Source organism: Antedon mediterranea, chromosome 6 (assembly GCF_964355755.1).
Source record: "Antedon mediterranea chromosome 6, ecAntMedi1.1, whole genome shotgun sequence".
Classification (NCBI taxonomy): Eukaryota; Metazoa; Echinodermata; class Crinoidea; order Comatulida; family Antedonidae; genus Antedon; species Antedon mediterranea.
Genome location: NC_092675.1, coordinates 19,501,982 through 19,529,198, shown reverse-complemented (window position 1 = coordinate 19,529,198; position 27,217 = coordinate 19,501,982). Strand labels below are relative to the sequence as shown.

At 33.5% G+C, this 27,217-nt stretch overlaps 3 protein-coding genes across 5 annotated transcripts in view; 2 read left to right on the top strand and 1 right to left on the bottom strand.

Moving 5' to 3' along the window:
• The window catches only part of LOC140051072 (protein patched homolog 1-like), a 33,763-nt gene extending 27,685 nt beyond the window's left edge, over window positions 1–6,078 (top strand). The window contains exons 22-25 of the mRNA XM_072096161.1: window positions 72–214; window positions 1,399–1,723; window positions 1,831–2,101; window positions 3,173–6,078. Of these exons, the coding sequence (XP_071952262.1) occupies window positions 72–214; window positions 1,399–1,723; window positions 1,831–2,097 (735 nt within the window). The 3' untranslated portion in view covers window positions 2,098–2,101; window positions 3,173–6,078. The remainder of the gene's footprint in view (window positions 1–71; window positions 215–1,398; window positions 1,724–1,830; window positions 2,102–3,172) is intronic.
• A 1,347-nt stretch (window positions 6,079–7,425) lies between these two features.
• Window positions 7,426–16,061, top strand: LOC140051001 (thimet oligopeptidase-like). 2 transcript variants are annotated; one of them, XM_072096060.1, is made up of 17 exons: window positions 7,426–7,626; window positions 9,089–9,228; window positions 9,599–9,717; window positions 9,966–10,097; window positions 10,563–10,600; window positions 10,747–10,859; window positions 11,023–11,077; window positions 11,391–11,555; window positions 11,954–12,115; window positions 12,227–12,292; window positions 12,455–12,559; window positions 12,910–13,017; window positions 13,969–14,042; window positions 14,379–14,610; window positions 14,772–14,903; window positions 15,198–15,314; window positions 15,868–16,061. In XM_072096060.1, the coding sequence occupies exons 1-17, from the start codon at window positions 7,468–7,470 to the stop codon at window positions 15,949–15,951; spliced, it is 2,001 nt and encodes a 666-aa protein (XP_071952161.1). In that variant the 5' UTR covers window positions 7,426–7,467; the 3' UTR covers window positions 15,952–16,061. The 2 variants fall into 2 exon arrangements, with proteins under 2 accessions (XP_071952161.1, XP_071952160.1); XM_072096059.1 differs by lacking the exon at window positions 13,969–14,042 and adding an exon at window positions 13,838–13,911.
• Window positions 16,062–18,292: 2,231 nt separating this feature from the next.
• On the bottom strand, window positions 18,293–23,458 carry LOC140051002 (uncharacterized). 2 transcript variants are annotated; one of them, XM_072096061.1, is made up of 6 exons: window positions 23,411–23,458; window positions 22,109–22,293; window positions 20,650–21,222; window positions 19,622–20,046; window positions 19,227–19,334; window positions 18,293–18,914 (listed from the first exon to the last, which is right to left on the bottom strand). In XM_072096061.1, the coding sequence occupies exons 3-6, from the start codon at window positions 21,214–21,216 to the stop codon at window positions 18,467–18,469; spliced, it is 1,548 nt and encodes a 515-aa protein (XP_071952162.1). In that variant the 5' UTR covers window positions 21,217–21,222; window positions 22,109–22,293; window positions 23,411–23,458; the 3' UTR covers window positions 18,293–18,466. The 2 variants fall into 2 exon arrangements, with proteins under 2 accessions (XP_071952162.1, XP_071952163.1); XM_072096062.1 differs by having other exon boundaries at window positions 22,133–22,293.
• Between the last annotated feature and the right edge of the window lie 3,759 nt (window positions 23,459–27,217).

The following is a 27,217-nucleotide window of genomic DNA, read 5'->3' as shown; positions in this document are numbered from 1 at the left end:
AATCATTATTTTCTATCAATTATTTCTCATATTTGCATCAATATTAAGTCTTTTTGTTAAATCTTTTGTAGGCTTTTCTGACTTCAATTGGAGATCATGATCGACGCGTTTCCATGGCATTGGCAAGTACTTTCTCTCCAGTTCTTGATGGCGGTATTTCAACTTTGCTAGGTGTTGTTCTGCTTGCCCGTTCAGATTTTGAAATTGTTGTGATGTAAGCAATATTATTTTATATATTTAATATAATAATATATTTAAGATTTTAATGTATTTGTTGTTTTATGTATTTTATTATGTTTAGTTGTAGCTTGCCTTAATAATTATTAGCATTTATATAATAGTTCCCTGATATTAATTTTTCACAAGGAACCTCGGCGCCTGCAGAGATCTATTTTTAGTCAAAACTTGTTAATCTTAATACTACTGTACCCTTAATATACATTTTCTTTAAAAATGGATATATTGTTGTAGTTAGCAGGACACACAAGACCACTTGTCACCGGCAGCCTTTATTTGATGATGGCCTATGCTTCTGTTTGGAAAAAAAAAAAGTATATAAAAATGTGTAGATTTATGAGTATGTCGCAGATGTAGGAAAAGTTTATTTATACAAGATTTTGTTTGCTTTTGTGTTGATGTGTGTAAATTCTTTTTGTTAACAATGAATAAATCTATCTGTCATATCTTCAAATGAAACTGATTTAACGCCTGCTGAATCGTGACCTGCATAAAAGAAACGCCTTAACCTCTGACCCGCCGTTAACAAGGCCTAGGACCTGACCTCCTTTTAATGTGAATGCACATGCATAAAATCCTTTCCATTTTGTAAACCACATCAGATTTTACATTGATGGAAATTTGACAAATCTTATTACACCCTTTAGCTACACTTTTAGCGTTTACATAAAAAAGAGTAGAATGCTTCGTGATTTTTTAGCAATTAGTGAAGCATCCCGAAGCAGGCAATTTGCTAAGAAAACGTTCTTTGGCTGATGGCTGTTGTGTAGTGTTTTCTGTCTATGTATGCTCACATCAGTAGCATAGAAGCTGTGGAATTTGGCTTCAGGCTTTGTTTATTTAGAAAATAAGATTCTTCAGTGTTTACTGAAATTGTCAGGTTATACCCTTGTATCTGGATTTTCTCCAACATCCTATCATAACTATGATGACATTTTTACTTTTATTTCAAAGCATACCAATTCATGCAGAGGTAATTTAATATGCAATTGATTTGGTATAATTAAAAAGTATGGAATTTGGACAATTATGATTTTTTAGTTTTTATTACTGTATTCCGGTTGATGATCACCTTTATAATTGATAATACTGTAATATATATGTTATACATACTAATATTCATCAATTAATCATTATTGGTTATTTCTTTGTATTTTATAGGTACTTTTTCGAAGTCATGTCAGCACTTGTGGTTATTGGCCTGTTGAATGGACTTGTGCTTTTCCCAGTCATATTATCTATAATAGGACCTGATGCTGAGGTTCGACCGCACCACCAAGCCACAAGACTAAGCACTCCATCCCCTCCACCATCGCCAGTGCCAGAACACAATTACATCACACGTCAATATGATAAAAACCGTGACTTCACCGGTATGTCCGTGTCTGGAATGCGTGATAATAGACGGCGGCAGATGCATGAAGAGCACGTTGAAATTTTACGACCAGAAGTAGTGGTGGAAAACAGGTTGCCGAAGGATTACAGAGTAAGTTAATAATATTAAATATTTATTTTCTCATTTTTAGCTTTTGTACAATTTAACAGCAGGTTTTTATTATTCTTCAATTAAATATTTTTCAATTTTCTCAACAGACAAGACGGTCCTCAAGACGGCATTCTCACAGAAAATCACGAAGGGCGCATCGAGATTCACGTAACTTTAACACATCTATGCATTCAACACCACCCATCGCGCAACCTCGACATGAAACTACTGTGACTACAACGTCATGTGTAAGAATTGTTCACGGGTGTGTTGATGACATCGAAAACCAGAACTTTTATCAAACAGAAAAAGAGGACGATCTGAAGATAGAAGAATTGGAATATAATGTTGATGATGATGACTCAACATTGTAAATATGTAAGACATTTATTCATTTAAAATTCATTTTTAATAGTACAGTACAATGGTAAAAACTTGAAACAAATGTACCATTCTGGAAGTCTAAATACTGTAGTTTGTTTGTTTTATTAAATTGTCCACACACATCAAATAATACAGTTGTACATTCTAATAAAACATAGATTAATTAATTAGATTAAAAGAAACATGAGTGTGGATGGAGGTCAAATAAGAAACATGAGTGTGGATGGAGCTCAAATATGTTAAACAACTTTAAAGGCCAGGTGCGGGCAAAAAATTTCTATTGATCATACATTCCAATAATTATCGATCTTTAGTTTCCCCTATGGAATGTTTTTATTTGTGTTACACGAGCTTGTTGAAAACAGGGAGTTGTAAAACAAATCCCTGTTGAAAATAAGCACTTTCTTATCAGTGGGGGGATAGTTCAAATTACACAGTAAAATCTCTATTCTTTTGTACACAAATTTTGTAAATAGAGAGGCATTTTAAAAAGCTATGAAAAATAAACGGTGTGGTAAAAAATGTTATCAGATGACTAAATATAGGTAATATAACTTGAATATTACATTTCTGATATTTTTATTCAATTTCAGATTTTTATTTTCATTTCATGCTATAGCAAAAGTTATCCACTGTATATCCACCATTTTTTTTCACCGTCTAGGGAGTCATCAGACATGTTATTACATTAGGTTAACTACCTAACTACTGAAAAAAAGTCTTTCTGGTTTTTATGGAAGAATTTTGCCAAATTTTGGATTTGACCATATTAAGGGAAATTCATGTTTTTTTGTCTCGATTTCTGTTACAAATATTTGATTTATGTACAATTGACCAAATATTATATTTAAAATTCATGCCTGTACCTGAGCTTTAAGGCTGACCCCAATTTCAAACATTATAAGTATAAAGAAGATAATAAAGAAATAGAAAAAAAACAGTAGTTTCATGGACAGAACATAGATAGGGATTTTGCTGCTGTTAACCAGAATTTAATAAAATAAATAATATTGTATACTTCTAGAATATATAACAATGTATAAATTTTATAATTTTATTTTTCAGATGATGTAAAAAAGAAAGATAGTGTGTGAATTTACTTGCTGCCAAGATATTAGCAGATGTCATGTGACGTTGTTTCGATGGTGCTAATACAGTATACATAAACTTGTATGATTTGTACAGCGTATATAAATTTATATTTATTTATTTATGATATTCTAAGTAACATAGAGATATTATGCTCTTATAATTTCTAACTGATCCTGACAACTTGATTTGTATAAACTGTTCATAAGAGTGTTATGTACATAAGTAGATATTGTTTTCAGGTTTGTATATAAATGTTTTGGTCTAGTGGTTAATTAGATATTGGTAAATCAGTATTTTCTTTACAGTATATTCATTGTGGTGATATGACAAATCCAGTGTAACTTGGATTATATTGTAAATTACAATTAGCGGGTTATTTAATATATACTATATAAAAACGCATCTTTAGTTTTTAAGGACTTTGGTTACATAAGATAGTAGACAACAACATCTATTATAAAATCATTAAACCAAATATTGAAGAATTCTCCCATGTGTACATATTAATAGTATTGTGCAGACATTCACATAGTTCACTTGTTGATTCATCCATTAGTTTTAATATAAGATTTTAATCTTCAAGATTTTTTAATCAAGAACTGTATTTGTAGAAGATCTTTCTTGGCTGAAGTCTTGAAGTAACTTTTAAATTACAAATAACTATTAAGAATAGTTATAATACATTATATAATTAAAAGAATAAGTACCTTGTTTTTATAAAGTTTTACTTTTTCAGGCCTTGCCCTTTGGAAATTGCAGGTTTTATACAAACACATTCAGGGGCACTGTAGGTGTGTAATTGGTATCTTAGTGTAGAAGTTTACCAAGAATGTAATTGTGCTTTAAATAGCACACATGAGGGACATTCTAGGTGTGTGTTAGGCACTTCCATGCCACAAAAGACCAGCTGCTTTTTAAGAAACTATGGACACTTCATTCACACTTGTTCCCTTTTAAAAAATATTTATTTTCTCTATACCTGTATAACAAGAAATATACTCTGTATAAAAAAGCATTTATTGTGTTATTATAATGAATGTTTATTTTGTAAGGTGTCTCAGGGAAGCATTCACTCCACTGGGATTTTAATATACTTTTTTTACTTGTTTTATACTTTTGTCAAATGGCCAGTGATTCATGAAAGTTCACAATATAGTCTAATTAAGGCAATCTAACAACAGTATGCTGAGCTCTGGACATCAAAGGGTTTATCTATGGCTGCAAAACGATCAGTTCCACGTACCTTTACAGAAACCGTGGTATTTGTATTTGTCATAACCAGTCGTAAGATCAAAAGACTATCTTGGCAAGGCGAGCTCATTGTCCTCTTGTTAGATTACTTTGATTTATCAAATTGTTTAAATTTTGAAATTTATCATAAAGCACTTTTGGAACTAATTGATCTTTTAAAAATATTATAAACTTTAAAAGTCTACAAAGAACAATTATTAAATAAGAGTGAATTTGCATACAATTCTATATTTTTGAAACAGAAAAATCAGGTGATTCTGTTTTATTTAAAATTTTAATATCGTGATGTTATCATGATTTATAATGTGTGTTTGTTATCCCATTGTTTGAAAAATGTGTGTGAATTTGTGTTTTGGTAACTTGTAGGCAATTGATGCTTTATGTTGTACCAAAAATAAAGTGTGCTCTAATAATTAGAGCTGATGTATGTTTGTGAATGTAAATATGTTTACCCTACTTATTTATATATTTTCCTTGAGTATGTCGAGTTATTTTCGAGTGCAATATAATGCTTTCTTGTTTTATTTGCGCTTAAAATTTGTTCAGAATGTCTTCTCACTGAGCTACTGTACCGTTTTTTTTATGTACAGTGTGTTTTTAACACTCTTACACACACTATTTATTCATATATGTTAATATAAATACCATTTTTAAGTAGTATATGTAAGATATAAGATAATTTATGTTCTTGAAAAAATTTCTAAATTTCTAAATTGCACTTTGTACAGCCATGGTAAAACGATGCATTCATTTTTATTTTAATAATAAAAGTTTTACTGGTAATGTAATTCTTTGTTTTTTGAACTTAACGAAAACAAGTAATTATATTTAAACATAAATACTACAATGCCGTATTTAGTGATTGGTTGCCTATTGTTACAATGTTTTTATGGTGTTTAATAGGTTTCTTTATTCTGTTCTTCTTTTATCTTCATTTGCTTGCTTACCTTTTTGCGGGATTCTTTTCTTTTGCGCAAACATGAGTAATCAGGCGACTTTTTACCGATACAGTATTAGTACGTGGTATTTGTTTAAAATGACATTGTAACTGTCAACCAATGCCGTTGTACATTAAAGTAGATAAGATTAACCTTGATAAAGATGTTTGTATAGAATATTATAAATATTGTAAATTTAACATTCTGTAATTTTGTTATATTTAGTATTAACTTAAATTGATCCATACATGATTAACATTTGAAAAATGATAATTTTATGTAAACTTTTATCAATTTGGTAAATTTTACACACTTACTGCCGAAATACTCGCACGTTATTTTAATACAGTAATTATTATATTTTGTGATTGAGTTTTTGTATAAAAGGTAACTGAAATAAAAATTAGTTATCGGGTAGATGATGTACATAATATTATAAAGAGAAAATTATGTAATTAAAATTATTGATGTTTGTTAATCAGAGTTGGTGAATAAAACCAGAAAAGATTACTTTTTTTGTTTTGCGTTGCATATTTACTACTGTATTATAATTATTTGTGGATAAAAAAAGCCTAGTTATTAATTTTAATATCCAGGTGCGACTCTCTAGTTAACATTCTAGGCTTCGAATCATATGCCTAGTCTAACCCTATGGCGAATTAGTCCAACTTCGAAGTTGGTCTAGAGATCTGCATCTTTACAAATTAATGTTCTTATAATATTTGTTTTAAATTTTCTGACATTATAACGCGGGTGTTCTTAAAATTGAGGGCGATAAACATAGCATTTACCAGATCAAAGGAGATAGCGTAAGCGACAGAAAAAAAAATGTTATGGTGTGCTCTCCCTGCCTCAGCACTAAGGTTCTGCCACAGCATTGAGGGTCGTTTCCACCACAACAGATGCATTGATGTTACCGCCTCATGACGTGGTGGAAAGGGGACGTATAATTCTGTGAAGCTCGCATAGCTTGAACTCTATTCCACCACGGAATGTTCCGCCGTGGACCACCAGCATGGGATTCGAACCGACAACATTCAGTCGACTGAGCTAACCGGCGGTCATTTTTTTATAAAAAGGTTAATACAAGCTTTGTTCCCTCAAGGTGACGTTCATGAATATGCATATTTATGACGCCACGATGAATTACGTAATATTATGAAGCACGTATAAATAGACTATTGTCAGCTGTTCAGTCAGTACTTGGTGGCATAACGGTAATGTTCTGTTTCGAGAACTCACAGTTCAAATCTTTACGGATTCTCTCTTTTTTGCTTTAAAAATGGAAAATAAATAATGTTTTTCTTTTAATTTAGGAAATAGGTAAACTATCTTTGCCTTCTATCTATCCATACCGCCGTCACACAAATTAAAAAAATAGAGCTGAATTGCACTTATAGAATAACAAAATCATACTAGCTACCTTCTTAATAGCCATTCCAATTTGCTTGAATTGGTGTCGACTTTAAGTTTACGTACTTAGTCCTACTGCAAAGACTTGAAAATAAAATTAATTGTTTGATTGCAGATTTAATTAATTGATTGATATAATCAATAATCAACTACAGACGGAAATCTGAATCCAATCATAGTATTCATCCTCAAAACAGTTGCTTTATGATTAAATAGAGCATTTAAGATAATAAATAATTATTTCTTGAATTAGTAAGTAAATAGAATAGCAAAAAGCATCATTAATGAAGAAAGAACAATAATTAAAACTGTTAAAAAGTCGAACGGCGTTTTTCGTAAGAAATATTTTTCGTTTTAAATTAAAATCAAGGCATGTAAAAAAAAATGTTCCTGTGTCTCCTGTTGTATTTTTGCCGTGATATAATGTGTGTAAATGTTGTTTTTTAAATAACATAAAACAATTCCCAGGTGTCATTGCAGAATATTGGAAACGGTGATAGAAACAGCCGATAGAGGGGGTATCTCACTTTCTGTATTCCGTCAAAGATCTTATATACTAATTTTAGAGGGCGGTGTTTCAATTTAAGATTCGATCAATGATTTAATTTCTTCAAACATCCGGAACTAGACGTGCAGCGTCCTTTTTACCAAGTACAAGAACGAAAGATGGCTGATACATTTTTGGACCGTATTAAACTGACTTGGGATTTAAGCGCTGAAGATATAAAAAACCGGGTAGATAGTTTGATAAAAACTGTTAGAGATGTATACGATAAGGTTGGAAATCTAAAGGAGAATGAATTGACTTATGAAAACACCATTCAGGTAAGAATTCGAAGGCAAACATGTGCAGCAGCAGCAGGTGGCTGGTGAGCGTCTGTGGTTACCAAGCATAGCCTATCCTTTTGTTTATTCGGTTTCCCGTTTGCTTTGTTTATTGTTCTTTTATAATTTTATGTTGCTACCTCCACGCCCAATGTATTTAATTCTTTCATATTTATGATCTTTTGTTTAGGCCTACTAGACAGACTAACTAGTCTTAAGTAGGCTCAGTAAAATGCATAGTTAATACAGAAGTAGGGCCTAGCTAGGCCTATATGCCAGAGGGTTTCGATCCAAGTCGGCCCTAAACCGTCTCGGCCAAAGTCAAGTCGGCCCCAAGTCAAGTCGGCCTCAAGTCAAGTCGGCCTCAAGTCAACTCGGCCTCAAGTCAACTCGGCCGCAAGTCAACTCGGCCTCAAGTCAACTCGGCCTCACGTCAACTCGGCCAAAAAATAATCGGTTAACTCGGCCCACTATGGAACGCAAAAAGTGCAAATAAAGGGGATTGATAAAATAATATTTCTTCACAATTTTTTAACTATGAATAATTCTGACTTTTAATGAATTGAATATTATTATTTAGACAATACAGTAATATATTTAGCAAAAAAAATAGGAATGATTTCACCAACTTTCCTTTATTTACGTTTAATAAAATTTCGTAGCAGTGCGTTTGCCAGCTTTTTCGATATCTACAACTGCTACGTGTTTTCGCTGACCGGGGGATTCCCCTTTTTTTAAAACGCAAATCATGCACAAAAACGATGTACGATCATTTTTTCTATGGCCAAATGGTGGAACGTAGGCCTCCGTCTTCGATTTCCTAAAATACGGTACCTGCACGTGTTTTTTGTAACACGCGGGTACTTCTATTCATATCGGCAATGAGTTCATTTTTTTATATGATATTATATTTTTTATTTCTTCATTTTTTTTAAAACGTGGATAGTAAGAATCGTAATAATATTAAGCACTTTTTGCGTTCCATACTTTATTGTGGCCGAGTTGACCGATTAGTTTTTGGCTGAGTTGACTTGAGGCCGAGTTGACTTGGGGCCGACTTGACGTGGGGCCGACTTGACTTTGGCCGAGACGGTTTGGGGCCGACTTGACCTGCACCCTGCCAGAGACTTACTTAAGAAGTACACAGTTAGTTACGCTATAATTATAAATTATATGTAATGAATTTTTCCCCTTTCTCCCTACCAGTCTAAGACCAGCTTCAGTTTAACCTTATTGGAAACTGCTACTTGTTTATCGATAAATTAAATCGACACCCTCCCAAAACCCCAAACTTGACCCATCTTTTGTGTTCAAAACAATCGCAGAACATAATTTAAAATTTCAGAGTCGGTAAGAAGGTGTGGCCTACGTCATCAAACACCAAACAAAAACATAAATATGGTGACAACATTAAAAAAAATTTATACATTTTTTATTTTATAATATAAAAATTTATTTTCAGGCTATGACAAACAATGATAGTTACTACAGTGTGCAGAGGAACATGTTAGACTTTCCGCAACATGTCTCCGCCAAGAAAGAGATCCGCGAGGCAAGCACGGAGGCAGATAAAAAACTATCTGAATTTGATGTTGAGATGAGGTATGGCAATATGATATATCTAAAAATATACACTTTTGTGTGCATATATACATTTTAAAAATATGAAATAATTATTACACAAATTGAATTCTACCTGGTGATTGAAAATTGAAGCTCCTACATGCCTTAATGACATTGGTATAGTATAGTACCATTACTATAGTAACTCTAAAGCTCTCAAAACAACTGCATAGGTTGGGCCTATTTAAATAACTATACAGTCCATGAGTGAGACAGCATACAGTACTGTTAGCAATAGCTACTATTCTATTATGGTTAAAGCATGGACCACCTTAAGACAGAACTAATGAAGATGAGTCCATATTATTAAACTGTATGTCTGTAATTGAGTACATTTATTTTATTCCAGTATGAGGCAAGATGTTTTTGATAATTTGGTAGCATTTCAGAGTAAAACTGATGTCTCTAAACTTAAACCAGAAGCCAAACGTTATTTGGAGAAACTCATCAAATTGGGTCGACGAAACGGTAAGTGTAACATTTGATTGATGACAAACAAGTTTTGGGATGGGGTTTTTAGGTGAAGAAGGAATGACAAATGATTTGGCTTGTGTTTTGTTTGCTACTAACTTATTAAAACCATTGGGAGTACTGTAGCCATCAAATTAAATACTCACCTGCCTCACAGATTTTTACCTTTATTACTGGGATGATTTACAATTCGATCTGTGAAGTAGGCCTACATTATTTGTCATTTGTATCTTTGTTTACTTCAGGACTGCATCTGGCAAAAGATATCCAAGATCAGATAAAAGCCATGAAGAAAAGAGCTAGTGACATTGCCATTGATTTCAACAAGAATATCAATGATGAGAACACTGTGTTAGAGTTTACTGAGAAAGAATTAGGTAAGAGAAGCAAGGGTATTTATACTCCAGGAAAGTTTAGAGTTTCTCTCACTCTTCTACAAGTCAGGGGTCTTTTTTCTCTTTTATTTTAGATCTAGTGTAAGTAGGGCAGGAGGCACCTGAGTCAGGGATGGCCGAGACACAACTGGTGCTGACCGGGGTTCAATTTGACTGATCCCTGGTTAGCGACGTTTGGGTTTTTTTTTTGGCATGGTTGGAATCCCTTTTATCGTATTAGATTTTGTATAGCGCTTAGAGGTTTCACAACATTAGGCGCTATATAAATTCAGGATATTATTATTCTTAAGAACTAATATTTGTATTTGGAGTAATGCTTTTGCAACAGCGGCTCAATGTTACCATGTCTGCCTTGTCAGTAATTAATACTTTAATGCCAACTTTAATTTGATTGCTTCATATATTTCTTATTGATTGGTATCATCAACTTCTTTAATTTCTGTTTAGATGGTGTACCAGCAGATGTTATCAAGAGGTTTGAAAAGGTAAGAAATGTTCTTGAAATGAAAATATAACTTTTCTAATAGAATCTTATACTTGAATGACACAACAAAGTGTTGCAAATTCCTGTTAAGGAAAATAGTGGCTCTACCTATCTACTTTGTTTACTAATTGTTTTGTCATATTTTAGACCAGTGATGGCAAGTGTAAAGTTACTCTCCAGTACCCAGACTACTTCCCTGTCATGAAGAAATGTCGAAATCCAGAGACCAGACGGCAGATGGAGTTTGCCTTTAACTCTAGGTAATCCTATACATACACACACATATTTTCAGTCTCTATTTGTTCTTATACGATTGCCTTATGTATTATACCCACAAATTCTTGGTCACTTGATGGGTATTAAAAGGGACCATGTGAATGTACATTATAGGGATATACTGTAAATCTACACTTTTTATTTTAGGTGCAAAGAAGCTAACACAAAGATAATGGAAGAGTTAGTTGAAATTCGTCATAAGGTGAGAATAATTTTGATGTAATCCAACTTCACATATTTAGCAACAAATTTTAAGTATCTTCAATGAGACTTTATTAGTGGAAACAGGTTCATCAATTTCATTTAGTGGAACTGTTCTGATCATGGGAATATTCCTGTTACTGAACCCATGACCCTGAGTTTTTGAATGCTAGAATTTTTGCCCTAAAGTACATTGCCATTAATGATTCATTTTACAAGAACAGAAGACCACTAAGAATACTAGCACAATCTGCAGTTACAATATATATAATAATTCAAGTTATGAATTAATAATTTATATTCTTTAATTCCAGAAATCCCAACTACTTGATTTCCCAACGCATGCCGCATTCATCCTAGACATGCGTATGGCAAAGAAAGCAGAGTCTGTTGCAACCTTTCTTAAGGATTTGTCTCAGAAATTGCGTCCTCTACAGGATAAGGAATTGAAGCGTTTTCTACAATACAAGGAAGAGGAGGTAATTTGATTTATAGCATGGAAGTATATGACTGCTATAAATAGAATCAACATGTAGTGATTTTATGTCAGAATGAATATTTATACATTTAGTATTGTTTACTATGGATGAGAGCTTGTGGTACAATGTGTTTGACTTCTGATTTCGAGATTAGAAGTTTGAGTCCAATGCTTGTTGCATTGCTTGTGTCATGTCAGGCAAGACACTTACTTTTATTTTCTCCACCCAAGTGTACAAATTTGTACCTGGTAAGATAAAAAGAACACTGCGCTGATTACTAGCTGCAACATTTATGGAAATATGTGTCCATAATTATGTGTTTGGTAATAATGTTTTCAGAGGCTTTGAACATTAAGCACTATATAAGAACAACGTATTATTGTTATTACTATTCACAGTGCAAAGAACTAGGCATTGAATTTGACAGCAAGATTAACTACTGGGATATGCGTTACTACATGACAATCGCTGAGGAAAGGGAATATTCCATTGATCACAATAAACTGAAGGAATACTTCCCATTGGATCATGTGACCACTGGATTATTAAACATATATCAGGTATAGTATTCACCTGCCATGTTTCTTTATAGATAAAGTGTTAAATTTAATTGGGAATATACACAAATCTTGAAAGTCCAAGGTTGTTTAAAATTATTTTATTTCTTACAGGAACTTCTCGGCCTAAAATTCAAGGAAGTTGAGAACCCCCCAGTATGGCATGAGGATGTACAAATGGTGAGTAATACACTTCCCCATCTCTCGCCATCTCCCCACTTGTTGTATAATATTGTAACACCTTTTACATGCGCTGCTATCTGAATAGTTCTGAAGTAATTATTTTTTGTATTAATTAATTAAATATGTGTAATTTAAAATGTTTTTTGTCCTTGTCTTTAGTTCACTGTAATTGATGTAGCAACTGACCAGTTCATGGGTCATTTCTTTCTTGACCTCTTCCCACGTGAAGGCAAGTTCAGCCATGCAGCATGCTTTGGATTGCAGGTAAAATTATTATATAATTGATTTCTATAGAAAAAATTAAGTAAACATTTACACAGTTTTTGTATCTGTTAGAAACTTGGTTCAATTTCCTGTCCAGTTGCAGATTTAATCCATTAGAAAGTTTTAAAACAGATGTTGTTCTCTATAAAGCTCTGTCTACACTATGTGAAAAAAAAATGTGATGTGCCCATATATGGACATGATGATGTCATATCACTATCATATTTGGGCATATCACTACCATATTTGGGAACAATACACATTATAAACTAGTTTGATAATGTAGACATAGCTTTATATTAAAGTATAAGTATCTTAACCTGCTTTCATCATTCATTTCGTTTTTCTAGCCTGGTTGCTTAGAGCCAGATGGCAGCAGACAGTCTGCAGCTGCAGCCATGGTGGCTAACTTCACCAAGCCTACCTCAGACCAACCATCACTTCTCACTCATGATGATGTAGGTAGAAAAAGAAGTTAGAAACTTGTTGGATTGAGACATTTTGTTGTAGCAGTCCTATTGCTCATGTTCTCTTACTTAGTGTATTGTTGTTGTTTTATTTTATTTCCACAAATAATAGATAATATATTTCTGTATAAATAATTAAGTATAAATGTGGATAGAGTCAAAATAAGTCTAAAAATAGTCTTTAAGCACCATTTACAAATAAAAAAACATTATACCTACATTGAGGTCACAGTACAATTATTAATTAGATAGATAAATAAATAAATGAATAAAAAGTAGAGTGGTTTATAAAACATATCTTCTTCAGTGGCTGTACATGTCATAATTCAGATTAGTGCGGGAAAAGGAGATACAAATGAAACAAAAGGAATTAGTGCCTACCTATTTATACATAGCATATTATCTTTTCCATTATATAGTATTGTATGTTTTTAACTGTTGTTATTTTTAATGTAATTTGAACCTTGGAAGGCAAATTTCATTTACATTTTTGACAATAAATTTTAACTTGAACTTGGTTCACACTAGGACCTAATGCGACGTAAGCGCAATGCATGTGATTTGACCAATCACAAGCGATAGATTATTAAACTAGTGGTACTCGTAAGCTATTTTGACAATATGCTAGTCATATGCTGCCTTACACTAGCAGTTTAATATCCTAGTCAAATATATAAGAAATTGGTGCCATAAAAAGTGATGGTTAATTAATTTGTGTTACTAATTAATACTGTATTTTAAAAACGCTGTGTATGTATAGTTTCAAATGTTTTTAAAATATTGTTTATTTTATATTAACCATTGCCAACAGGTGGAGACATTTTTCCATGAGTTTGGTCATGTGATGCATCAGATCTGTTCCCAGGCTGAGATCAGCTTATTCAGGTATTTGCATATATTCAAATTACTTTAGATCACCTTTTTTATTTTTTGTTAATACAGGTGGAAACATTCTTCCATGAATTTGGTCATGTGATGCATGATATCCTGGGACAAACAGACTTCACATATTTCAGGTTTGTGTAGAACCAACCAAACCAAACAAGACCATGAAAAAATTAGTCTACTATTAACATTATTGTTACTCTATTGAAATTATATTTTTCAAAAATTTATTGTTTAGATGAGACATTATTTTAAATAATTGAACTGGTATGTGAAAAACAGTTTTAAGACCTACCCACTCCATCTTGGGATTGAACAAGTATTTGGGCCAGTGAGGGCCTATGATAAACTTAGTACACTATTGAAGTTTAGGCTGTACAAAGACCACCAAGACTTCATAAAAGTGAAATTTATTTACGAAGATCTGTGTACAATCATTTTAGTGAATTCATTCATTTTTCTTGCAGTGGAACACGCGTGGAGCGTGATTTTGTGGAGGCGCCATCACAGATGTTGGAGAACTGGGTGTGGGAGAAGGAATCTCTGTCGCGTATGTCAAAACACTACAAGGACGGAAGCGCTATTCCTGATGAACTAATGGATAAGCTGGTGAAGGCACGCAACGCAAATGCTGGAGTGTTTAACCAGCGTCAAATCTTGCTTGGAACCTTTGACCAAACCATTCATACTAAAGATAAAGTAAGAACAAACAAATAATGAACTTTACCTGTATAGTAACATAAAGACTTGCTACTTAGGTCACAGGTCACGACCTAAGCCTGCTACTTGACTTAGAATCTCAGACTAAAAGGTTATTTTTAGATATCTATTTTAATCGTTATTTGTATTTATTATGCTAGGCTGATACACAATCCATCTATGCTGAGATTTCCAAAGATGTTCTGCAGATTCCTGCTACTCCAAACACCAACATGTGTGCAGCATTTGGCCATCTTGCTGATGGATATGACGCACAGTACTATGGATATTTGGTATGCATTACTATGATAATTACTGACTATGTATTTTATATTTTGGGCACATGCCAAGGACTACCATGTGGTAATCCCTCCGGCACAGGGCTTTTTTGTGAACCAGTTCACCGGGGTAATCTTTTCTGGAAAGATAAAGTTGGTTCTTTAAAGTGCACATGGACAACCTTTGTACACTGGACCTACAGTTTATAGTCCTTATCCGAGAAGACTTGTTCCACCAATCAGGCGATTATTTGATAATGATATTGAACAAGTATATTTTGAATTGAATTCTATCTATTTTGTTTTCAGTGGAGTGAAGTTTACTGCATGGATATGTTCCACTCCCGCTTCAAGAAGGAAGGTATAATGAATCCAAAGGTGGGAATGGATTATAGAAAATACATCCTTCAGCCTGGTGGGTCTATGGTGAGTATCGTCATACTATCACTGTTGCTACAGTAAGGGTAGCAAGTATTCGTTTCAGGATGGTAGACGAAAAAGATGTTAATGTAACCAGGACGTATATTTCAGCCGTTACAGTCTATTAAATTACCTTCTATTTTGACATCCTGAAACTAAAGCTTGCTACAGGGAGCTTATGATTTGCACAACATAGTAACATGTGCATTCAGGGAAAGTTGAAGTTGCTTTATCGCTCAAAATTCCAATCAAAAGTCCAGATGGATGACCAGCGACACAAAATTCTTAGCTCATTTTGGCCGTTGAAAATCAAAAGATACCTATTGCTAATGTTCCCACACTGCTAGTTTGCATGCTGTTAATATTCTTCTAATAGTGGTGTCATTGTTTTGCCACTGCACTGTACTATTGCAGCTCCTACAGTACATACTATATACAGTATAAATATATAGAAATTGTGTTGAAGCTTCTGCTATTGGAAAACCTGCCTCTTGTTTTACAGTTTTTTTTGCTACACTTTTATTATACAATTATACCAAAGTAATACTTACTTTTTCAGGATGCTATTGATATGTTGAAGAAATTTCTAGGCCGTGAACCAAGCCAAGAATCCTTCCTTATCAGCAAGGGACTGCAGGCCTAAATCGAATTAATTGCCTTGAATGAATAACTCTGAAATTAGTGTACCCAATTGGCACCTTATTGTTTTCATGTACTTCATTTGTATCTAGTATGTATAATCTGTCAGATATATTAATTTTCCAAAACAAATTGAATTGTTGAACATCAAATGAGGCCAAAATGGACTGAAATATTATTAGTAAAAAAGATCTGTTGAACTTATATTCATTATGGATACTTATATTTAGAATTTTGTTTTTTGTATGTTTTGTATAATATGCAACCATTGAATATAATTTTATGACCAGAGCATGTCACATTTTATTTAAATATATTTATATATGCAACCATTATATTACATTCTATAAGTGGTCTTTTTATTATTTAAATATTATAAAAAGCACAATTTGTTTAAATAGGTTTATTTGTATTCATCTGTCGATAGTGGCTCTATTTTATATACTTTATTTATAAGCTTAAAAAAGAAACAACATTCAACTTGAAATAGTACTGTACTTGTGTTTTCTATGCAGATTGTTTTCAAAGACAAAGCTTTTAAAGTTTATTAGTCTTTCTATTATGGAATAACAATGTCTGTCAAAAAACAAAATCTATTATTTGTGTAATAAATATGTAATGTGTCTGCTATTCCAGATGATGACTGTGAATCGTTTTCAATTGAATTGAATTTTGAGTGATAATAATTGAATTTAGAAAAAAACTAATTTTATAAGGACCATATTTTGGCTATTGAAAAAATCTCGGTACATTTTGATTGGTTACTACCATGGTTACTACTGTATATCATAATTATGTGCATCTCAAATATGAAATAGTAACCAGTTATGTCAAAACATAAAAGGGTCGAAATTTGGCCATTCTTGGAAAATTTCCCTTTTTTTAAAAAATATGGCGAAACTATTGGCTTTTTAAAATATGTTAGGAGAACATGCACAGAACACATTATGTGATTCTGCGCATGTCGATTATGATAATTTAGTAACCAGTTACATTTTTTAGGAAACATGGGCAGAACACATTTGTAATTCTGCGCATGTCAATTATGATAGTAATCAGTTCAATATGTTGAAGAGCACATTATGATCCTGCGGATGGATCTCAAATATGATAGTAAGCAGTGAGTTTTGTCAAAAAAATGAAAGAGTCGAAATTTGACTGTTTTTAGAAAATTTCCCTGTACAGGAAATTTTTCGAAAAGTGGCGAAAAATTTACTTTTTAAAATATGTTAAGGTAACATGCGCAGAACACATTAGATAATTCTGCGCATGTCGAAATTTGCCCATTTTTAGAAAATGTCCCTGTTGTCCTACTGTAGTAGGCCTAGACCTAGGGAATTTTGTTCGAAAAGTGGCGAAAATATTGACTTCTTAAAGTATTATGTTAAGGTAACATGCACAGAACACACTGTGTGCTTCTGCGGATTTAAATTATGATATAGTAACCATGTTGAGGTAAAATGCGCAGAACGCATTGTGAAATATGATAGTGTAACCATGTTGAGGTAAAATGCGCTGAGCACATTGTGAAATATGATATAGTAACCATGTTGAGGTAAAATGCGCTGAGAACATTATGAAATATGATATAGTAACCAGAAAGGACCGACAATTGTTATTTTTGTTTTATTTTCCCGAAAAATGGCAAAAATATCGACTTTTATATGTTAACTTTCAAATGTTTTTGATGTAGACGTTTTAATGTCCTATACAATCTAGTTCCCTGAGAGTTTTATTTCAACTCATTTGTAAAGTAATATGTTTACTAGGCCACAGGCATATTTTATATATTTCTTTCAGACAATGTATTCATCAATCATAATCCTAAAATTATATTACGACCAAACACTGCATTAGAATCAAATCAACTGATTCTATAAAGTAATATTTGTATTATTTTCCCCTCCACTAAAAATCATTCCCTGTAACAAATTCATAAAAACACATTTTGATTGTCTTTAGGGGCCTATATATTACAATATCACAATTATTATAGCACCATTTAAAATAAGCACAACTTGCCCTATATTGATATTGCACTACTAAAGCACACGTTGTTTAAACAGTGGCGAATTGCTGATACACAATCCCCTTACATTTTAAGTATGACGATCCGACATCGTTACATTATAATGAACTGTATTACTACATTGCACGACTGACTGAGATGTCCCACTTTCGGGTATATTCGTACATTACGTAATACTGTTATACTAGCGCTAGCGTGATGTCACCATACAACCTCTCTTTTTACATAACATTACATTTTTTTGTCATAAAGAAAAGCAACTAATTTAACTTGCTAATGTTGAACCAGAAACATCTAGGGAAGGATCTGTTCTTAATTTCCAAGATAAAAGTGAGATGCTGACCGATATTAAACACCTGTTTCCTCGTTGGGGAAGTTTGGACAACATTGACGTCATAAAAGAATGTTTCAATGACCATTCATTATCACATCTTTCCTCCAACAACTGTCGTCACGCTTGTCCAGATAGATAGTTGGCATCTGTACAGCTTCACCAGTTTTGCCATGACTCTGGCACTATTAATGTCACAATGAAAGTTAAAATATCACATCCTTTTAAAACAACCACAAGAAGTGTTACAGAAAACAAAAGAAAATAAAGTGGCTCTTCAGTAGGAGTGTTGATATTTCTTTCGCGCCTTTTTCTAATCCTTTCGCGCCACTCCTTTCGTTCTCGATCAATTCTACTAATTCTGTCATGCGCCTGATTGTATGCATGTATAAACGGTGTATCAAGTGTTCCATTTTCGCTAAATGTCATGTTCCAACTTGGGGTATGAAACGTAATGTTGAACTTGTGAGCCCATCTAGAAAATACGGCCTTCTCGGTCAGAAATATATGCCCGGTATCGAGACGGCGTTCACTGCTCATGTAATAATCACATTCTCGTTTCCCATGCTCATTGTAATAATGGTAGGGCGTTCTGTCTGACGAATTACTAAAGTAAAAAAAGTATTATATTATCATCACTTAACAGATATTCAAATAAATGTCACGTGTGTCACGTGTAACATGCTTCATTAATGTTGTGTGATTCTTAAGCGTGGTTCCCACTAGAACGCAACGCAGCAACGTATTGACGCAAAGTGATGTATTGCGTAATCACAAGTGGGAACCGACGACGCAACAATGCTGCAAAAATCGCAGATTTGATTTTACGCAGGCGGGGCAAACACAATTATTAGAACGGCATTTTTATACGTTGCGTCGTTTGCGTTACGTTGCGTCGCTAGTGAGAACCAAGCTTTACCTGCAATGAGACACCTGCGGCATACCATAAACCTTTATCCTATCACAGATACTAATTGACAACAACATCGTCTGCCAACCTGTTGTAAACCACGTCTTCACTTTAGACCTGAATTAATATAAATTGTATATAAGATTATAATCACTGACTTGATGTTAAGATTTTGAAACATAAGTAACTTCTTTTGAACTGGTAATTGGTTGGGATATGTTCATCAGCTTAAAGTGTGCACAACCAGTCATAACATGGCTATCAGTGCATTAGCAAAGACGATCATCATTTCAAGAGGCGGGACTAAGGGTACCGGTACATTACAATTTAGTTATGGGGTAAATTACTAACACAAATTGAATATTAAAAGTAAGTTCTAAAGTATTAGTATGAATGTGTCTTACCTTTGGAGTCCAATTTCAAATTCGAAGATAGATTCAGCTGCGTCCATTGCATCCTTTGACGGAACGTAAATGTTTACATCCGGGAACATTCGAGTTAAGTTTCGTAAAATTCCATAATACTTATCTGATGTTTTATTCACATCTGTGTTGTAAAGCCAGGGTACTAAAAGAAATTTTGTTTTTGTTGAGCTTTTATGAAATATTTCTAAGAGATTCTCAGGATTCTTTTTTAGAGTAGCCAGGTTTGGATGACCCATTACCCGTATGTCCGTTCGATTTCCGACATCGTTGACAAATCCGATCACGGGAGCGTCGTTCATTCGAATGACACATTCAGCGGAATCAATTTCTGATCCAGAACTTTGATTCAAAAGACGACCCGAACTTGTCACGAGAGCACAACTTCTGCAATGATGATTGTATTCCTTTAGGAGAACAATAGAAGGTGATTAACTAGAATGTAGTTTTATTACATGATGTTCGTAACTTCAAATCAATATCTAGAACGGGAAAGCTGACGGGTCAAATCCGACGGGTCAAATCTGACGGGTTAACACTGAAAGGTCAATGCTGACGGATAAAATCTGACGGGTTAACACTGAAAAGTCAATACTGACTGTCAAATGTGGCGGGTTAACATTGAAAGGGAAGTACTGACAGGTTAACACTGAAAGGTCAGTACTGGCGAGTCAAATGTGGCGGGTTAACACTGAAAGGTCAATACTGACGGGTCAATATTAACGTGTTAACACTGAAAGGTCAATTGACGGGTCAAATGTGGCGGGTTAACACTGAAAGGTCAATACTGACGGGTCAAATGTGGCGGGTTAACACTGAAATGTCAATATTGACGGGACAAATGTGGCGGGTTAACACTACTGACGGATTTTATTTTATGCAGAATGTAGTTTTAACATATTTACTACATAAAGCATTCGTGCACCACCTGGATGGATTGGGTAGGCTAAAGATGAGAACATTTAAGCGCCTTTTGCATTTGGATTAATACTAAAATAACTCGTACTAACCTGGTCCTGATTCAGATTATGGTACCATTTTACCGTCTTTTTTATTAGGTCTCTAACATACGTTTCATTCAATGATAACGATGTATTTTCAGTGGAAGATACATTTATCTTTTCTGCTTTAAACTGTGGTTGTATTGACTTTGACATATTATGTTTAAAAGGAAAGTGTTTTAGATTACTGGTTTGGTTTCTCCTGCGTCTATTAATACTATTATTATTATTAGTGTTATTAACAAGGAGCTCGAAAAGGTCTTGGAAAGATAATTTAATAATGTCTGTATTTTCTACAGGAATGTAATCTACTGCATCCACATTTAGGGAATTATTGCGTTGTTCAATCCTCATAAACGCGTCGAAGTCGTTTTGTATAGACCTAAATTGCGTATCATTAAAAAATGTATGAATGATGTCTTTAGACGCAGCATAATGTTCCGCCAAAATTCGTTCATGTTGTTTCGTTTTGACGTCATAGGTAGAATTCCTCGTGCTCTCGTAAACAAAAATTATATTGAGTACGGTCAATAAAATTATTATCGATAGAAAAAACGTGAAGGCTCTGAAACGCATCGCAATCTGTAGAAAAATAAAGAAATTGAAAAATAATTATTATTAATTAATAGTTATTATTTATTATAATCAATAAAGGCAATCAAGTGACAAGTTCAGGTGACCATAACCATTGGGATTTGGAGATTAAATTAAGTTTATAAAATAACTACCAACAAATACGAGTCGTCTCCGAGCATTAGATCTTCGATTTGGTCGGGGCGCCGAGACCCCCTAGACTATTTTCTTCGGGAGTGAGAAAACGAATCGATCACTCCTGCATGGCCTTATTTACATATAACTTTAATAACTTTCATGTTGTATTAACAATACCTATGATCCAACTTCTCCCTATAGGCAACATAACTGAACATGACCAGATGTTGTAAACCTTTTGACAAAGTAAATATCAAAAACATGCAGTTTTCTGATAAGTACGACAGGAAGTCTAACTGTTTTGACGGAAACGCCATTATTGGAGAGTGATTTTAGCAATGTCGAAGGATTTTGATCATTATACCTTAACGTAATATTTATAAAACAACAAGCTTACAAACAGGACAGGTTGATATAAAATGTGAATTGTCAATTGTTTTACAATATGCCACATTCCAGTGTATCTATTGGATAATCGACAAACAATAAATAATATGAAATCGACGTAATTATTGAGTCAAACTTTGAATTCCCAATAAATTACACAATTTAAATATATAAACTTTGAACAAGAATGTAGAAACAGCGGCCGTACATTTTAGTAATTTAGTTAACAGTAGGAAAGGGTGAGTTCAGCCAATCAATGGCATGGATTTTGTCAGCGCTATCATACTGTCCGTGCACAAGTTCAACACAATACAATTACGACTAAAGACGGTTATAAACTTAGTTTTTAACATGTTAACCACATAATTACCGTTTATTTAATAGCTAGGCCCACCTTTCCACATTCCTCAAGCCGTACGTAACTTCTTCCATTCCCTTTCCGTGTATTTTAGCCAGTGTCTACCTCTGAATATATGAAAGTGAAAATAGGGCTGCATCGACAACTCTGCTCCAGTAGCTTATGGTAAAGGTCATCATTTGAACTTTCACCCTATCCTGATCGAAACGACATAAAGTAATAGATTTAATCACAGAGCCCTATGATTTAATAATAGAGTAAACATACGTGCTTGAGTTTGTGTGGCAAAACGTGGCAAAATTTAAATATCATGGCAGCTAGTGTCTGATAAAGCGACACAGGAAACCGGGAACATCCTTGTAATACACTAATCTGAGCACATATGAATAATAGGTAATTTATTAATTAATATGAACGTATAAACAACTTGAACCCATATCAATTGGTTTTATTTTCGGGAGGAAATCGCCAATAAATGTAGAACAAAGAGTGTAAAACGCCGATGGTTCTATACTTTTATATGACAACATAATACTACGGCTCCCTATGGCCGTTAATAACTGTACAGTCTATACAAAATAAAAGGTTATAAGCCTACAGATAAAGTAATTATATTACTGAAATTAGACCCGCATATCCGGGACCATAAGGGGGGAAACAAAAAAAATTAATAATACCGTATGATCTTCGCCTCTATTTTTATATTATTTAAAGTTACACCGATATAATATTGAAACAACAACAAAGTCTACACTGAGTACTGTATATAATTCGTCTGACCTGAAGGTCAAACAAAGTTGACTACTACTACTAGTACTAATCGATATATCCTGTACAAGTAACAAACACTAACACTAACAGTCGTTGCCATATACGATTAATAAATTGGACAATTCTAACTATACTACAGGTCTAACTAACAGGTCACGTCTTTATAGGATTTTAAATAAAATAATAAATATTATTTAGGCTTATGTTGAATACGAATAATAATTGGCAAAGATTATATGCTATTACTATTATAACCTGTAACGGTTACTGGTATTGATTTTTTTTTAGATCAAGGGGCGAGCATTAAGAGATTTTCTGAATTTAGAACTGCAAATATTACAATAGTATTAGGCCAGTATTCTGCTGCACTGTAACTGGCCTAATTTCTCTAAAGTAATACGTGTACTGACTCTATGACTAACTTTTTCTATAAAACAATTTCATTGAAATATAGGCATACAGCGATCATAGATCGCATCATTTGTACCTTAGTACTAATACAAATGATGTTGTATGTGTAAAACCACATCAAGTAGTACTTACCTGCTAATTATTATTATTGTTCTAGTTCAACATGCCGCGGCGTTTATTAATATATTAATAATGTTATAGGCCTATAGGCCTAAATTAATCACGTGACTAAGTGACGCATAATAAAACGCTCGAGATCTGATTCAACCTCGCGCCTAATTCCCTTGTATATTCTTGTTAATTCATAGAAAGGTCAGTGTATTGTGGATATAGACTTGATGTGAATTCATGTTTAACATTGCTAATGATTAATTGCGTATAACTGAAGTCCGTAATTCAGATTCCTCGCTGGTTAAATGCCCGAATGGCATTTGTAAGGTCATAATAGGAAAATTAATGGAAATGAAATACAGATAATGACAATATCAAAACAATAGCAACGGAAGTATGCCTACTAAATATTAAATAATATATACGAAATATTAGTACAGCACTTTACTAACTAATACGCGATGAGACCTTTCGAGTGAAATTCGAGAGTTAACTCGCGTAGGCATTTGCTGACGTTCATTCTGAAACATAGCTGGTGCTCGTCTATCGCAATACAATATTACCTTATGGAACGCCGTTTACGCAACATTTCGATGATATGAATTTTATGACGCGATATGTGAATGAAATGCATCGATATGAATTGAATGGCGTGATATATGTATGAAATGTTTTGAATTGAATGCTTTGAATTGAATGTTTTGAATGAAATGTTTTGAATGAAATGTTTTGAATTGAATGTTTTGAATAAAATGTTTTGAATGAAATGTTTTGAATGAAATGTTTTGAATTAAATGTTTTGAATGAAATGTTTGAATTGAATTGAGACCTGAAACATTGGAATACATATTTTCGAACCCAGGTCTGTTAGGATTCTCTGTAAAGGCAGCGTGGAAGAAAGGAGATGAGGGTACCCAGGCTTAGGCCTAAGAGGTTGAGAAAATAATCGCGAGCGAGAATGACATACGCCACCAATAGTTTGACTTATCAATTCAATTCAAACATTTCATTCAAAACATTTCATTTAAAACATTTCATTCAAAACATTTCATTCAAAACATTTCATTCAAAATATTCAATTCAAAGCATTCAATTCAAAACATTTCATTCATATATCGCACCATTTAATTCATATCGATGCATTTCATTCACATATCGCGTCATAAAATTCATATCATCGAAATGTTGCGTAAACGGCGTTCCATATTACCTGACCAAGGCAATAACATATAACAAATGCGACAATAATAATGGAGTTAACCAATCAGTAGTAGGCCTATACTGTATACCATTTAATAGGCCAGTACGGACTACGGATAGGTGAATTTGTAAAGCGAAATTAATGGGTGGCGCTATATCGACTAAAAATATCACCGCCGCTCCGTCACGCTATGTGCTTCAGAAAGTCATTTTAGAAGGCGGTGAAATTGTGTTGACACTCTTTTTCAGATGATTTTTTCAATTCTTCTTTTATGTATTGCCATTTGCAGTCTTTTCATGATAAACTCTAGCTTGAGAAAACTGTTTATGGTAAACAGCGTAAGAGTCCTTATCGAATTTCGCCACCGGCTTTAGCAAATACCAATCTATTCAGAATATTACACAAAAACGTACAATATTGGACGATTGAAGATTCATATGACTGTAATGGTATCATATGTTGTTTTAATGCATACCATTATATAGCCTACTCGTAAAAAGACGTATCGAAGAAAAAATAACGTTGGAAAGTTTCATCTTCGCCAATTCAATGAACTGCATTATCATTTCTGAATGTTATCACTGTGCAAGTGCGCAAATGCACTTCCTTACAATGAATTCACAATTTTACGACGTTCGATTTTAATTGGAGAATTGTTAATTGATGATGGGCATAATCGTGTGATTGTTCTCGCATTATGAAGTAAAATTGAAGTGTTCAAAAAGGGAAATAAATGTACACTTCAATGCTTAGCGTGTAATTCAATTGTGCAATGGCGGAGAAGGATCAGGATCTTTCAAATGTAGAAGAAATTGACGTACGAAAAAAATCGTCAATTCTACGACGATCCGTCACAGAGCCAAAATTTAGAAGTAGTAGAGATAAAACACCTAGCCCGCTATTTATTAGACGGTTTACTGTACCGAGCACTGAAAATATTGATCGTGGATCTAAAAAATCGAGAAAATACGGTGATGGTAATCACCAAAAACGAACGAAGGTTAGGAGTCGCCTATTTAAGCAAAAAACTGTTGGAGTTCTTAAAGGATATGAGGATCCCGAAAGTTGGCCTGAAACTTGTTTGTTTGTTTCTAATTCGGAAGGGACTCGTAGGCCTACAACAGGATCAAAGATGTACAGGCCTACCACCGGTGATTCTTCAATGGCGACACCAGATTTAGTGGCTACTGAAAACAAGAACGAACCTGTAAAAGAGGTTTGGGGAACAAGCAGACGCGAAACAAACCAACAGAAATCATTGGAAATGGAGATAGAAATACCGGACAGAGTGTCCAGGCTGAGTATGTGTTCACGACAATGTTATACAAGTTTGGATGTACATAATATGTTGGATTATACCACCCAACGTATGGATAATTTATTTGCTGCTAAACATTATGATGCGTCTGAACTTGATATGTTAAGACGAAGCAGTATGGATTCTGTGTCACCAGGTAGCAAAGAATACTCACTAGTCATTGAACAACTTAATGGAGAAAATGAAAGAAATAATGACAACAATAACAATGATACAAAAATAAATGTAAAGAAAAAATCTTCGAAGAAGAGATGGAATAATTTAAAGACAAGGTTCCAAGCTAAGAATGCATTAGTTCGAAATAAGAGTGCTAGAGATATGCATTCAAATGCTGGAAACATATCAGAAAAAGACAACAGCAAGAAGGTTAAATTACTAAAATCTAGAGGTTGGTTAATAGTACGAGAAAATCTATCCAAAATTGCAGAAATGGCACCTTCAGAATATAACAACAAAACACCAATGTTAAACATCCGACATATAGCCCAGTTGGTTAAAGCAAAAGAATTTAAATTATTAATGAAAAGAAGAGCTAGTTTTGTTGAGAATGGAAAGTTTAGGTACGAAGAAGCAAAAGCAGATTTATTTTCCAGGTATCCTGTACCGACTTGCTTAGACGAACAAACTGATGATGTTAAGGAAACACCTCAGAGAATGTTTTACCGAAGGAACCTTATAAACAATGACAAAGGCTACTAAAATGAACTATACATCAAATATTTTAATTTCCACGGAAATAGTTAGAACTAGAATTATATGGGAATGTAGATTTTTAACTTTTTTCTGTATTGCATGGTATGTTGAATCCATCTAATCAAGTCTTAAGCTCTGTCTACACTATCAAACTTTATGTGACCACAAAATGTGATGTGTCCGTATATAGACATATTATATTTGGGAATATCACTACCATATTTGGGCACATCACACTTTTTTTGTAAAACTAGTTTGCTAGTGTAGGGAGAGCTCAGACGAACAAACTGATGATGTTAAGGAAACACCTCAGAGAATGTTTTACCAAAGAAACTTTATAAACAATGACAAAGGCTACTAAAATGAACTATACATCAAATATTTTTAATTGCCAAGGACATCGTTAGAAAAAATCCTTAATGAATGCCTTGATACTTACAGTTAAAATTATATGGGAATGTAGATTTTTAACCTATTTTTCTGTATTGCATGGTATGTTGAATCCATCTAATCAAGTCTTAAGCTCTGTCTAAACTATCAAACTTTATGTGACAACAAAATGTGATGTGTCCGTATATGGACATGATATTATATTTGGGAATATCACTACCATATT

Coding starts and splice junctions, on each gene's coding strand:
- LOC140051002 (XM_072096061.1), bottom strand. CDS start 21,216: ATGCGTTTCAGAGCCTTCACGTTTTTTCTATCGATAATAATTTTATTG. Junction 20,047..20,649: donor ATAATCTGAATCAGGACCAG/GTTAGTACGAGT, acceptor GTTCTCCTAAAG/GAATACAATCATCATTGCAG. Junction 19,335..19,621: donor TTTGAAATTGGACTCCAAAG/GTAAGACACATT, acceptor ATATTAATTCAG/GTCTAAAGTGAAGACGTGGT.
- LOC140051001 (XM_072096060.1), top strand. CDS start 7,468: ATGGCTGATACATTTTTGGACCGTATTAAACTGACTTGGGATTTAAGC. Junction 7,627..9,088: donor CTTATGAAAACACCATTCAG/GTAAGAATTCGA, acceptor ATTTATTTTCAG/GCTATGACAAACAATGATAG. Junction 14,904..15,197: donor CACAGTACTATGGATATTTG/GTATGCATTACT, acceptor TTTTGTTTTCAG/TGGAGTGAAGTTTACTGCAT.